Genomic DNA, 13,885 nt, shown 5'->3' with positions numbered 1-13,885 from the left:
AAAATGAAGGGGGGCACCAGGAATGAGGAGGGGAGAGCGCGGGGGCTTTGCAGCTCCCAGCCCAGAGCTGCAGGTGGGGTCGAGGGAGGGCTGTGGCAGAGCTGAGCATCTGCCTGGGGTCCATCACCCCATCCTCCAGCCACGGGGTTACTGCATCCTCCTCCGCTACCCTGGTCTTGTCCGAGGCAGGTCTGGGTGGACCTCCAATCTGCTGCAGCACAGCAATTTCGGTCTTCACACCTCCTACAACGTGGGCAACAAATAATAAATATGATGATTACTAATGACAGCCAACCCTCTCCATCCCTGATGGTTTACACATGCAAAAATGCTGCAGAGTCAGTTCAATATTCCCCCTGGTTCATTAAACCAGCATCCATTTTCCTGCAGATAAGACGGTCCGTCAGGGGAAAGGATGATGGTAACTCATTTGTCACACTTGTTAAATGTAGGAAAGGCTGGCTTTGGGTCACTTCCAATTTTGTGTCAGCTCTGCCTTTTATCTGAGCAGCCCCATGCCTGCATGCCAAGCAGGCAGCTCTCTCCCACGTGGCAAGGGAGGTGGGGACAGCAGCACTGTCCTCGCAAGATTTCAGAGTCAGGGGGGTCTCTGAGTGCAAAAGCACCTGCTACATGGCTCCGATGGGTCCCAGCTCATAGAAAGGGACACAATTGTTATTGCAAGATGTGCCAGGCTCGTTGTTCCCACAGTGACCTAAACCCGGGGCTCTGAGCCCTGGGCAGTGCAAGTGGGGTCACCCTGCATGAGTTACCCCCGGGCCCATCCTGCTGGGCTTGTGTTTGGGCTGCAAAGCTTGAGAGGGCACCGGGTGGGGAAGGGTATGGAGCCACGACCTGGCTAACGGCCAGCGGGAGCTTGGTGCAGGTACGGGGGAGGGAAAAGTGATGCAACCCCACCTCTGCGCTCCTCCTAACCCTCGGAGGATTTTGGGGTGACTGGTCCAGGTCTTGACTAAACTAGCACCGTCCCAGCCAGCTTTAATTTGCTCCAATTATCAGGTGCCAGCTCAGGGTGGCTGCAACGCGAGTCATTGTGGCTGAACCCTCTTTGGAGGCATTGCCACTGTGACAGGCCACCTCCTTCCTCTGCCAGGGACAGGGACCGGGTACAGCCCCTAGGTATGTTGGGGTGGAAATGCAGATGGCTGTGACCCCTCAGAACTTGCTTCAGGGGAGGGAGCAAGAACAAAGGTTGGGAGGAATCTTGCCCTCTGGATAGGTGACTGCGGTGCAGTTCACGGCTGAGATACCTCCCAGGGCAGGAGGTACTGCACCACCAGTGGACACTTCAGCGCAGAACAGACCGCTCATCTGGTCTGGTGTGGAAATGGGGCAGGTCCTTCCACCCATAGCTTTCCCCACAAATGAAGCCCAGGCTGGGGTTAAGGCGTGGAGACCTGGGAAAGAAGGAGGAGACATCTCATGAGGCTTGCAGGGAAGCATCCTCATGGTCTGTCCCCGTGGCTCGCTATGGCACAACCCTCACTGAGCACAGCCCAGAGACAGCACGCTGACTTAACCACGCACTCAGCAGTAGATGAAGTGTCCTACCATGGCCTGCCTTCATTCCCCATCTCTTGCTGCATCTCTGCTGTCGTGGTGGGCACAAAGGTGGGTGCTGATCCCTCCTCCCGGCTCCATGGCTGGTCTGCAGAGACTGGTTTCCCTCTGCCTGAGGTCATCTTACAGCTGGAAAAAGGTGAGACGGTTGTGGCATATGAGATGAGACAAAGTGTCAGAGGGGCTAAAACTATCTTTCAGTCCTGGTCTTGCCATTAATTTGTGGTGTTTCCAAGCCAGGGTGCGTTGATTTGCAGCACTGCGGGCAGCCACGGGCAGCTCTCAGGAAGGGCTCCAAGCTTCTGCCTCATTCAGCAGCAAACGTGCAGCGTCTCCAAAATCTGGCTCTTGGTGATGACCCTGGGAAGCGCCATGGTAGCAGCAGGTTCAGACTGCGGCGATTTATTTCTGTCTTCGGCGCTGGTCCTATGAGGGGAGGGGGGACCTGCCTGCTCAGCTGCCTTTGCCTGCTTGCCATTGATCGACCATCACGGGAGTTGCTGAGGTTTCTGCTCTTGAATCTGGACCTGTGCCCTCCTTCACGGCCGCATGCGGCCCCGACCTGCAGCAGCATCCCTCACTCTGCCTTAAATCCCTCCCAAGCAGCTGCTGGTGACACTAGCATTTTCTCTTGCCAGCCCGTAGGGACTAGGAGCCCAGCCCTCCTAAGGAAGGAATTAACCCAGCAGTGTCTGATATCAGAGGTATCTTTTATTGACCATTTACAGAAATACAGTAGCACTCAGTTTAGGGGACTTAGGCGAGTTCTCCAGAAGGTGCCTTCCTTCTCCACTCTGCCGGGAGATCCCGAGGAGAAACCTGCCCTTTACGCTTTGGGGTGTCTCTGGAGGCTTTGGGGCTTCCTAGCATGAACATCCTAACACCCTCAGCTCCCCGGGGGTTGGGAGTTGTTTGAACCAGGGGATGAAACCCAAAAGAGGAAAAGAAACCCCCTCAGCACTGGGGGGCAGTGGGACGGTCTGAACACACCTGATATGTTGTGAGCCAGCCCTGCCGTGGTCCCCAGTGGTCCCCATCCATCACCACATGTGCCTGCCGCTCGGCAGGACCCCGCCGCTCCTCCAGGCAGAGCTCAGCTGCCTGCCGCTAGCCGCGCCTCGCTCTGTGCTTTGCACACTCTTGTCACACGCCTTGTTGGCCATAAAATAAATATTTCTTAGTCTATTTTTCTCCCTGTACATGTGTACGAGTAAGACCCTTTCCTACAGCAGTTCACGTACTGTTTGGGGGCAGGCAGGGTATGCTCAGCTGGGCTGATAAAACTTATTTAATTTTTATTTATGTACTTAATCTTTTTTTTTTTTTGCAATCAAGATGGAGTGTTTGTTTTTTGGATCTTGTTTGTTTGGTGGGGTTTTTTTTTTGCGTCCTTGCTACAAGAAACAACTGCAGACACTTCTGGCATAGAGGCATTTTGGCGGTGGCCACTGCTGTTGGCCTCACTCTAGTAGTCAGTGAGGGGGTATCGCAGGAAGATGAAGATAAGGATGATACAGAATGTGGCAAGGGCTGAGCTGGTGATGTTAAAAAGCCGGGCTGTCTTGGCATCTTCGACTGCCCCATTTAAGTCATTGAGGAGTTTCTTATCCCGGACCTGAGACCAAGAAAAAAAAAAAAACAACAACAAAAAAAAGAGAGAAATAAAATAACTGGGAGATGTATACAAGACATAACTTGTTTCAAGCAACACCCGCAAAGCCCAATGCACTCGTAGGGTACCTGTACAGCGGATGAGGGCTGGGCTGGGCCTCTTTGCACTTGAACACTTGGGGTGCTGTAAGACACCCCCAGGTGAGGTTTGCATCCCGGCTCCGCTATGGGCTGAGCTCGCGAAGCCAAGCACTGTAATGCCGGCAGGCTGTAAACCCCTGGCAGTGGAGGACACCTGGAAGAGTGACCCGTTGCTGTTGCCAACCAAGCAAACCAGGTCCCGGTGACCCCTGGGATGGGGCAGTGTCGTTTGGAGCTCGAGGGCGCACGAGGGAATGGAGGTGCCGTGGTGCACCCCATGCACGTGGGCACTAAAGCATCCTTCCCACAGCGTCACAGCCCCCTGGCCCTGCAGCACCGGGCTTTGGGCCGCCCGGCCCGCGAGCCAGAGGGCTGGCTGTGGTTTTGGTGTGCAACCCCCACACCTCCGTCTGCGCTGAGGGGCTGCGCGGGTGAAACCTGGCACCGCATCCCACTGCAGCTCCAGGGCTGTGCACCAGCCTCCAGCATATTAAGCAGTCCTGGGTTAATGAGTTCCTTTTGCAGGTCTGATGCGGCTCATGTCGCGTCTCTGCCGCTGGCAGTTTTCAATCCTGACAGTGTGGTCTGCTCTCTTCATTATCCTGCGGGCTGGGACTTACGTGTGCTTGCCTTGGGACAGCTCTGCAGTGGGTAAGGACTGTGCATGTCCATGTCGCTGACCTGTCCCCACCTCCTCCAGGCTGCCAGGCAGCGGTGGCACCAGCAGGCAGTTGATGGCAGAGGATGTGATGGCGTTATGAAGCAGCAGATGGCACAGCCAGGCAGCGCGTGGCACTGCGAGGCAGTGATGCCACTAGCAGGAGGGGATGGCACTACCAGGCAGTGGGTGGCACAGCCAGGCAGTGCACGGCACTACCAGGCAGCAGGTGGCATCGCCAGGCAGCAAATGCCACTAGCAGGCAGCAATGGCACTTCCAGGCAGCAATGGCATCGTCAGGCAGCAGATGGCACAGCCAGGCAGCGATGGCACTGCCCGCCAGCAGCAGCTCTGCAGTTCGAGCCCAGCAGATGGGGGGTCAGGCTCCATCCCTTCCTAGCAGGGATGTGTCCCTGTCCTCGCACTGCCCCTTCAGCCAGCCCTCAGCAGAGCCGGGCAGCCGGAGCTGCGAGAATGTGGGAAGAAAGGACCAGGAGACTTTACCCCTCCTCCCTTCCTGTACCCGCGTGGGGTATCCAGGGTGGCCAGAGGGTCGCAGGCCGTGGGGCTGCGCATCCCTCGTGTGTCCTTTGCTGCGGCCGCGTGAGCCCTGCCCGGTCGCTGCCGGCCCAACACTAGATGTCGGTGGAAGGCTGCGAAACCCAGCCCCAGGGTCCTGCCTGGGAAGATGAAACAGCTTTATCAACTTGGAGCTTTCCAAAGAGACCCTGTGACGGATTCAGACCACATCTGAGTGACTTTTCTCTCTTCCTCCTGCAGTGCTTACCCGCAGGGCTGTCCCGAAAGCCTTCTGCGACTTGCCTGCGTATGGGGAAGGGTTGCTGAACCCCTCATGCCCACGGAGCCATGCTGTTCATGGGGCCTTCAAAACCACATCTCAGACCCTCCAGCAATGTCCCCTCCTCCGTCACACCAGTGGGGACCTCTCTGCACACGTACCCCTTGCTCTTCATTGATCCTGGACCATGGGTAGGGCAGCTGCTGCTGGCACTGGGCTGGCAGGAGCCGGCGCCAGCAGGCACTCAGGTGAGAATGAGAGCTCCGTTTTCCTCCTTGTATTAAATCCTGCGGTGCCATGTCCTCGGCCTCTGGTGTACCCCGCTCCTGGGGGCCTGCAGCTGAAGCTGGGGCCATCGACCCATCACCCCGCTGCTGGGCACTCAGCAGCTGCAGGGCATCCTTCTGGGAGCAGGGACAGAGGACAGTCACCGACGGTGGGTGGCTCTGTGGCATACTCGGCTGGTGCCCCCAGTAGCGGAGATGACCTCTGGGAGGGCAGCGAGCCGGCAGCCTGGGAGCCTGCACACCTTTTTGTGTCAGCTGTGTGGCCGGGATGACTCACCTTTGAAATTATTCAGTAGGTTTAGCATCCTGCCAAAAACCCGTGGGCACAGCAGCACCAGGCGGCTGGCACCTTCTCATCCACCGGTGAGAAGCGTGGAGGTCCCTGCAGCCCCAGCCCCAGGAGCACTGCGTTCGGGCCAGAAATCCCGCCTGCTGCTCCCACAGGTTCTTTGAAGCTCTCACCTGCTCTCCTTGTCCCAGCAGCAGGGAGGCAAACCCTGCTCAGGGAGCAAACGCCTTTTGCCCCTTCCCCCGCCATAACCCAGCTGCAGCTGGGAGCGGCCGCGCCGCCGCAGGCGAGCCAGTGTTCGCTGCTGGTGTTCGCCAGGCAGACGGAGGTTTCTCCAGCAGACGAGGTTTGTCCAGCAGACGAGGTTTCTCCAGCAGACGAGGTTTGTCCAGCAGACGAGGTTTCTCCAGCAGACGAGGTTTGTCCAGCAGACCGGCGCGGCCGGCACGCTGAGCTCTGCACCCTCCCCGCGGCCAAACCGCTTGCTTTGCCTTTGTGGGGCCAGTTCCTCTTGGGCCCAGGAACACTTTCCCACTCCTCACCTCCTGCTCCTCCTGTCCCCGGGGCCCTGCCACCCTAATTTCCATGCCCAGCCCTCTCCCAGTGCCCCCAGCAGCCTCTCCCTCCTGACACCAGCTCACACTCGGGAGCGGTGCTTAGCTCTTTCCCAGGGTACGCTTCAGTGGCACCAGCCCTTGACTTCCCAAGGCTCTTCCTTTGGCCCTGCTCCAGTCCTGCTGCTGCTGAGCATCCCTGGCCAGGGGTACCCAGGGCTGCCCTCTCCCTGGTGCCACTCTTCCCTCCCAGTTCCTCTTCTTGTCCTTCACATCTCTTTTCTTTCCCGCTCTTTGGGCTCAAACGCTGGCAGGACAGCCACCTTCGACTCCTGCCAAAGGGCACCCAGCTGCCTCCTCCCCATGCCCCCCCCGTCCGGTTCCACCCCTCTGCTCCCGCACACCCCTGTGGCACACAGCTCCTTGCCCCATCCTCACCGAGTCCTCAGTCCCTTTCCTCTTCTCCCTTTTTATTTCCACACACACCCTGTGGCTTCAGCGGTCACCCTCATGCAAATGATCCCTCATTGCCCGTTCTCATTTATATTGCAATGGAGCCTCTAAGCCAGGGACAAGCGCCAGGGCCCCTGCGGCGCACAAGCCGATGGAATGGAAAGGTGTTTCTGGCATTTCTCCTCCCAAAGCACTCACAGCCCCGGCCTCCCGCATCTCTCCAGGGTGGCCTTGCCTCCTTCTGCCTGGCCTTGCACCCCCAGATGTTTCCAGATGTCTCCCTTTAATGTCCTGCTGCGGCATCCAAGCCTGGCTTTGGAGGAGGACCTCTCCTGGAGAGCGGGCAAGTGTTTCGGCTCCTTCCCCACTTTGTCCTCAAGGAGATGCAGGTGTCTTTCTTATAGCCCAGCCTCAGCTTTTCTTATTCCCATGCTGCTGTGGCCACCACCGCTGTAACGTACTGGCAGCGGGTGCCCCAGCTTCTGGGAGCCCTGGAAGCTGCTTCCTCCCACAGCCGAAGAGGTGAAGCAGGGTGAGGGACGAGGCCCCAGGGTCACAAGGCTGAACCCCCTCCAGACCCAGGTGTGGTGCTTCCTTAGTCACACACCCTTTTCTCATCATCACTTGGACTCTTCTCCCCTCGCCTAAAACAAGACAGGGATTTTTGGCCCTGCTTTGCACCGAGATGCCTGGCGTGTAAGGATAATTGCATCTGCTGACTGCAGGGTGCCCCCAGGTACCCCAAAGTACTGCGTGGTGGCCCCTTTGGAGATCCCACCCTGGCCGAGGCAGACCTCACCTCTGGTCTGGCTTGTCAATTTATACGGTTCCTTTTCCTCTTCCATGCCCGGCCTTCCAGAAAACACAGCCTGCTTTTGTGCGTTAACAAAATTAACAGTGTAAACCTTCCTCCTTTCCTCTCCCACCAGCAAAAGGCAGTGGTGGCCTTTCCCTCCATGCCTGCTTGCCTGTCACCTCCCTGCTGCTCACCTTGTCCTCCACCATCTCCAGCTCACCTTCTCCTCCAATGCCTCCAGTGTGCCAGTGCCCAAAGGCTCTTTCCTCCCTCTGACCACCATCCCCTGCCCTTCCTCCCCTTGGGGTTTCACCTTCAGCTTCCTCTCCAAGCACCCCCCTTGGCTCCTACCGCCCCACTCTTTCCCCAGCCCCCCAGCGGGACCTCCCCTCGCTCTGTGCTGGGGCTCAGCCCCTCCTGGTTTTGGGAGCAGGGAACTTGCTGCATGAGTACAAAGTGCTGCCTCAGCTTGCAGGAGGAGACAAACGGTTTGTTGGTGATGAGCCTAATGAGGCTGTATTTAAGGCAGCCTGGCTTTTAGCATGCAGCCTGCAGCTGGTTGTCTGTGAACCCATGTCTGTGAAGAGCTCTGCGTCCCTACACATGAGCTCTGGAGGGGATCCTTGGGTTGATTTGTTCTGTGAATCGGCCAAGAGCTCTCCAGCCCACATACCTCTACCATGCCGGCACCAGCGCCATGGGACTGTCACCCCTGTCTCACCCACCTCCAGAAACCGTTGCTGCTCCTGAAAAGCAGGCTGAGAGCCTGCCTGAGGGGCTGAGTGCCGCAGCCTCCCTGCTTCTTTGGGTTACCAAACAGCTACGGATTTGTGCTGGCCTGCTCCCACTCGAAACGGGGCAGCTCAACAGGCGGTGAGGGGGGAAGGCAAGGAGCTGTGCCCGAGCTGCGTGCTAGGGGCCAGGCAGAGAGCGGGCAGGAGGGCTCCGCTCTCCGGGGCTGCTACCGCGCTGCATATTTTGGTGGGCTTGGGGGGGCAGGAAAACTCTGAGCAACCCCACGGGCTGCTGGTGGGACTTAAAAAGCCAGCAGGGCTTCTTGCCATCTTCATCTCTATACAGGCTCAAGGAGGCATCTGTACCACGGCTCGTATCGGATGCCGGCTCCTCCGAGGTACCACCTCTTGGTGTGATGGGTATTGAGCAGGTCTCGGCTTGCCCGGCAGTCCCCAGAGACTGACCTAACGCCTGGAGCGAGGTCTCCTGCTGATCACCGGGTGCTGATGCATCATGCGTTACCACTTGGAGCTGGGAAAGAGGGAGGGAGGGAGCTGCCAAATACCGGGCCACGGCATTTGCTCGTGACCAAAACCAAGGGAATCCAAAGCATTGCTGTCGGAGCGATCCTCGCAGCTGTGCTGAGCTGGGGTTAAGGTTACTCCAGGGTTTCTAACTCCCCTCGTCCTGCTTTTTATCTCTTCTTCCCCAGCACCAACACACACTTACAGTTACGTGCGAGTGCCTTGCTTGCGCTTGGGAGGCTGACCTTGAGAAGCCTGGGATGCTAGAAACAACACCCCAAGGGATACGTGGGTCGGTGTGACTCCGTTGCAGCCCAGTAAGCTGTGTCTGCTGAGGATCTGGCCCGCTATGGGTGCAAATAAAGATGAGGCATGCCATCACGCTCTTACTCAGAGCGCTTGGCCGGGATGTCTGTCACACAGAGTACTTGGCTTGGATGTCACAGTCTCTGCCTTCACCTGACTTCAAGTGTTTCTTTCAGTAAGAGCATAAACTCTTTGGTGCTGGGGTGGGTTTTTAGCATTTTTTTAGTAAATGGTGGTCACCACGAAATCGCATTTCCCTGCATTAAGAAACCTAGAAGGCTGTAGCTCACATGCAAAAGGCCAGGCAGGCGTGGAGGTACTGTTCTCCCAGCTGTAGCTGAAGCCAATAAAAGTGGGCATGGGGAAGGAGGCAGGTTCACGGCAATATTCAAGTGTACCTAAGCATACATCTAGCTTCCAGTGTGGGCATTATGCTGCTGAAACCACTGGAAATATTAGGGTGTGCTAAGGTACGTAATGAAACATCTCATGGACTTGGGGTACAATGGCACTACTGCTTTATTAACAGCATGAATCTGGCAAAAGCGATGACGGTTATGGCAGGGTATTGAAAATGCCATTTCTGGTAATGCAAATGATAATTCCTGAGATGGCTAGATGCTGCTTAAAGGAAATGTAAAAACAGTAACCCAGGAATCATTTAATGCCATCAGTGCACTGACAGCCCTTCAGCCAGGAAACCTGTGCTCCACTGGCTGAGGGCTCTGCCCTCCGAGGTCCCAGAACAGGCTCAGGGAGGGGAAGGTGCTCCCCCCTCAACTTGGTCTCTGCAGAGCAGAGACATCCTAGATATCTGCGGCATCCTAGTATCTGCTGCTCAATTGTCCTTACATTTAATTGCAGAGGAACAAGAGAAGTCTGCTTAAAGGGACATCTGTCCCCAGGGCATTTCTTGCTTCTGCTTTCTCTGAACTTCTGGGAAAAACCTTATTGACTGTAGAAGAGGTGAAAACAACAAGCTTCTGGAGAAATAACCCCAACATCCAGCCTGTCCGGGGTGTTCTGGAGGGCTCTGCAGCAGCTGCGCGTGAGGAAGGATCCTGTCTTTCTTAACACCCCAGTAGTCTTTCCCAGGACAGACCTCCTGCTACTGCCCCAGTGTCCCTGTGGCCTCTCACCACCTATCCCGACAGCAGCCTGCGAGGGCACCCACCATCCCTGCGGCCACCGTGCCTCTGAGGGATGTTTTAGGGATGTTTTCCCCCTGCCAGAGCCACAGCCGGTGCGGAGCTCCAAACCCGAGCAGGGTTATTTCTACCCGCTCAGGTCCACGTCCGTTCGGGTGCCATCGTTACACCCGAACAGCTCCTGCCTCCGCAGTCCGGAAGCCAAGGCTGGCTTTTGACAGCCATCTTCTATTTTCCTTCCCCTGATTTGGAGCAAGTTTGCCCGTTTGCCTTCCCCCACCACTGCTGCTTTTTTTTTCACACTGGAGTTTATGTCCTCTAGATCTTTGCAGGCAGGTGCTGAGCCCACACTTCTGCCTCGGCACGAGGCTCCAGCCCCCGGTTACTTCTGGGCTTTGCCCTTCCTTCCACCTCGTGTCAAGGATAGTGACGAGTCCAGCCTCTAAAAACTTTGTAGGTGGCAGACCCTACTCCATCCTGTCCCCTGGGGATGGGTCAGCCTGCTCCTCAGGCTGTCCTGACCCCACTGCTGGCTGCCCACATCTACCCAGATACCCGCTGCAGCTACCGCCGTGTCCCGGTGATGTGACAGCCTCTCTTAGTCGGCTGTGACAAGCCTCTTGCACGGGGAAGACACCGATTGTGAAAGGCAAATTCAGATGAGCAAAGACATGAAAAACAGGGAGGAAGCCACTTTCTTACCTCGCTGGCTAAAACAGTGGGGGGCGTTAAGGGACTCCTTCCCCCGCTAGTGTTAGGCTGCTGCTGCCTGGATTTGCCCTTCGATCAGTCTCGCTTGTAGTGATGCTCAGCCCTGGTGTGATATAAGCCATTAAGTGCCTTGCCCAGGCAGCAGCGAAGCCGGCTGCACGGGTGGTGGGTGGGCGCTCACCTTCCACCTCAGGGAAGGGGAAACGGAGGCAGGCACCGCAGCGCCAGTGCTGGGGGAGCCCAGGGCATGGGTCGCTGAGCCTCTCTGCCAGAGACCCCGAGGGGCTGGCGCGGTCCAGTTGGAGCTGGATGGGGTTAAGTGACCTGCTTCTGTGAGGAAGCCCATGGAGCCCTGGCCTTCCTCTAAATGCTGCCTGCCAAAACAAATCAGCAGCTCCTCTCCAGGGCCACCCAGCCGCCCCGGGCTCCCTGCACATCCATTCAGGCAGTTCTGCGTCTGGCAGGCTCCGGCTGAGGGGCTGCCTGTGTGCTGGGCCCCATCCCTGCCCTGCAGCGGCCCGCTGCCATCCCCACCGTGGGCCACGCTCCACGCCATCACCCCCCCCCAGCAGCACAGCTCTATCCCCCCAGCCCCGATGCTGTGTGAAGCCCCCCTGCACTCGCTTCCACCTCCTCAGCTCCCTGGCGCTCGTTCAGTGAAGCTGGCAGGTCTCCAGGGCTTGCCTGGGAATTTATAGGGCTCGGGGCGGGGGGAGCCGGCCACCAGCATTAGTGTTTTAATTAGGGAGAGGGCGAGAAGGAAACAGCAGGGTTGCCCTGCACTTTGGCAGCCTCTCCCCCCCCAGCCAGATGCCAGCTGATCCTGGCTGGCTGCTTCTTACTGCTTCTGCCCCACCATCCGATGCTGCTGGATCCTATCCTGATGATCTCTAACCAACAGGATCCCGAAGAACAGACCGAATGCCGGGGTGCCGGCGGGCACAGCACGAGCCAAGCCAGCCCCACGTTTTCTGCCCATCACCCTCCACCTCCGAGGGCACCGGAGCAAGCCAAAGCACCTCTTCCCCACCTGAAACAACATCCCCGGCTCCAAACCACACCGCCTCTCTCCCCATCTCCAGCAGCTGCAACCTTTCATTTGGGCGGCAAAGATGTGATTTACACCAGGCGCGACCCCCAGCCCCCCCCCCCTCCCCCCTCCGGCCACCCCGAACCCCACGCCTCGTGCTCCGTACTCACTTTCAATGAATAGGCCAAGGCGATGAAGCCGAGGCAGCAGAAGTTGAGGTATACAAAGTTGAAGATGGACCAGAGATAGTAGTCGTTCACCTCGGTGGTGTCGGGGTAGATTTCGATGACGGTGGTGGGGTTGGTCATCGTCTTCTTCTCCACCGAGTGCTTGCACGGGACTGCCGGCCGCAGACTGTCCCCTTTGCAGCTCTTGCTCTCCATGAGATAAACGGCAGAAGAAGGGGACAGGATGGGCGAAGCTTGCCGGAGAGCGGGGGGCTTGGCGATGCAGGCAAAGCAGCCCTGGGGGGGGCCCTGGGGGGGTCTCGGGCTCCAGGCCACCCCCTCGAAGGGGCACGGTGGGCCCAGGGGGGGGGTCCTGTGTCCTCTCCGTGGTGGCTGCCGCGGCGTCACCGCGCTCTGCCCTGGCAAAGCGAAAGTCCCCCCGTGAAAAATGGGGGTGAGAGGATGGAGGGGGCGGGGGGGGGGGAGAAGAAATAGGGGGAAGGAGCGGGAAAGAGGAACCGCGGGGGAAGGCAGGAGAGGGACCGGGAGCCCGAGGGGAGAGCGGGGAGAGGAGCGGGAGCGGGCGGGAGGCGGCGGGGGAGGGGGCAGCGCGGAGCCCCGGCCGGGCGCGGAGCTGCCGGCGGCCCCGGCCCCGCGGCGGGAGCAGCGGCACGTCCCGCCCCCCCGCCTGACCCGCCCCGGCACGGGGGGTGACACAAAATAGCGCCGGTAAGGGAATAAATAAAGGCGGACAGAAACGCTCGGGAGGAGGCGGGGGGTCCGGGCTGCGCCCCCGCCGTCCTCCCCGCCCGCTGTCGCTCTGTCGCTGCCTGTCGCGGCCCCTGTCCCATGTCGGGACGGCAGCGGGTGGCTGGGCTGGGGGCGGCGGGGGAGCGGCCCCCCCGGGGCGGCAGAGCAGCCCGGCCCCTCGCCCTCCTACCTCCTGGGGGGGTGGCTTTTTCGGGGGGATTTTTTAAAATTTATTTTTTTATTTTTTCTTTGGCTGAGCCCTCGTCTCTGCGGGATTCCCGGTGGGATTGCATTGCCAGATTCCTTCCACCTGCCAGCAGGTTCCCCCCTTCCCCCCTCCCCCCCCCCCTTTTTTTTTTTTTCGGGGGGTGGGGAGAGAATATCGTGTCCGGAGAGGAGGAGGAGGGGAAAGAGGGGATGAAGGCAGAGGATGGGGAAGGGGATGAGGGGACGGGGAAGGGGTGAGTGGGAAGAGGAGGTGAAGGCGGAGGATGGGGAAGGGGGTGAGGGGATGGGAAAGGGATGAGTGGGGAGAGGAGATGAAGGTGGAGGACGGGGAAGGGGATGAGGGGATGGGGAGGGGATGGGAAAGGGATGAGTGGAGAGAGGGTCCCCCATCCCCCAGCTTTGCAAATAGGAGAGACTGGTCCACCTCTGGCTGCCCGTCCGTCCGTCCATCCGGCTCCCGCGAAGGCATCAGGAGGAGCGGCCGGCTCGCGCGGAGGGCTGCGGGGAGCCGCTGCGCATCCGGCTCAGCGCTGCCTCCGGCTCGGCGTCCTCGGCGCGGGAGGAGGGGGGGGGGCACCCATGGGCTGGGGGGGGCGAGGGGGGACTTCGGGGATGGGAAGGTCAATCTGCAGCCCCCTCCCTCCCCCCCCGAACATGCCCCGCGCAGGAGAGCTCCTCCGTGTCTCAGCCCTTCTCCTGTGTCTCCCCCTCCCCGGGGACGTCACCTCCTGCTTGGAGCATCCTGGTACTGCTCAGCCGGAGAAGGGCATCTCCTGGGGGCCGGCCGAGGGGCTCCCCGGCCCCCGCAGGGGATGCTTGGCCCGACTGTCCCCAGCATCACCCACAGAGCCCCCGTGGTGGGGGCTCGCTGCAGCCAGGGTTGCGGGTTTGCTCCCACGGGCCTGGGGGAAACCTAAAGCGCGACAGGGGTTGTGGGGGCAGCTGGTACTGCGGGGGGTGGTGGTGGTGGTGTGGGGGAGCAGCAATGCAGTGCCGGGGGGGGGGGGTTGGGGAAGTGGTCCGGTCGTGGGGGATGAATGAAAAGGGGATAAATCCCGCCTGTGGGGCGATAAATCTTGCCGGCACTGAGCAAATCTCAGTGCGGGCAGGGGCGGGA

At 59.2% G+C, this 13,885-nt stretch overlaps 1 protein-coding gene across 1 annotated transcript; it reads right to left on the bottom strand.

Annotated features, from left to right (window-relative positions):
• Window positions 1–773: 773 nt before the first annotated feature.
• Window positions 774–13,469, bottom strand: IFITM10 (interferon induced transmembrane protein 10). Its single transcript, XM_040608049.1, is given in 4 exon segments — window positions 774–3,196; window positions 11,794–12,159; window positions 12,161–12,209; window positions 13,193–13,469. Coding segments are annotated over 4 exon segments (591 nt in total). The 5' UTR covers window positions 13,219–13,469; the 3' UTR covers window positions 774–3,046.
• Between the last annotated feature and the right edge of the window lie 416 nt (window positions 13,470–13,885).

This window comes from Falco naumanni, chromosome 10, assembly GCF_017639655.2.
Source record: "Falco naumanni isolate bFalNau1 chromosome 10, bFalNau1.pat, whole genome shotgun sequence".
Lineage (NCBI taxonomy): Eukaryota > Metazoa > Chordata > Aves > Falconiformes > Falconidae > Falco > Falco naumanni.
This window is presented reverse-complemented; position numbering and strand designations above follow the sequence as displayed.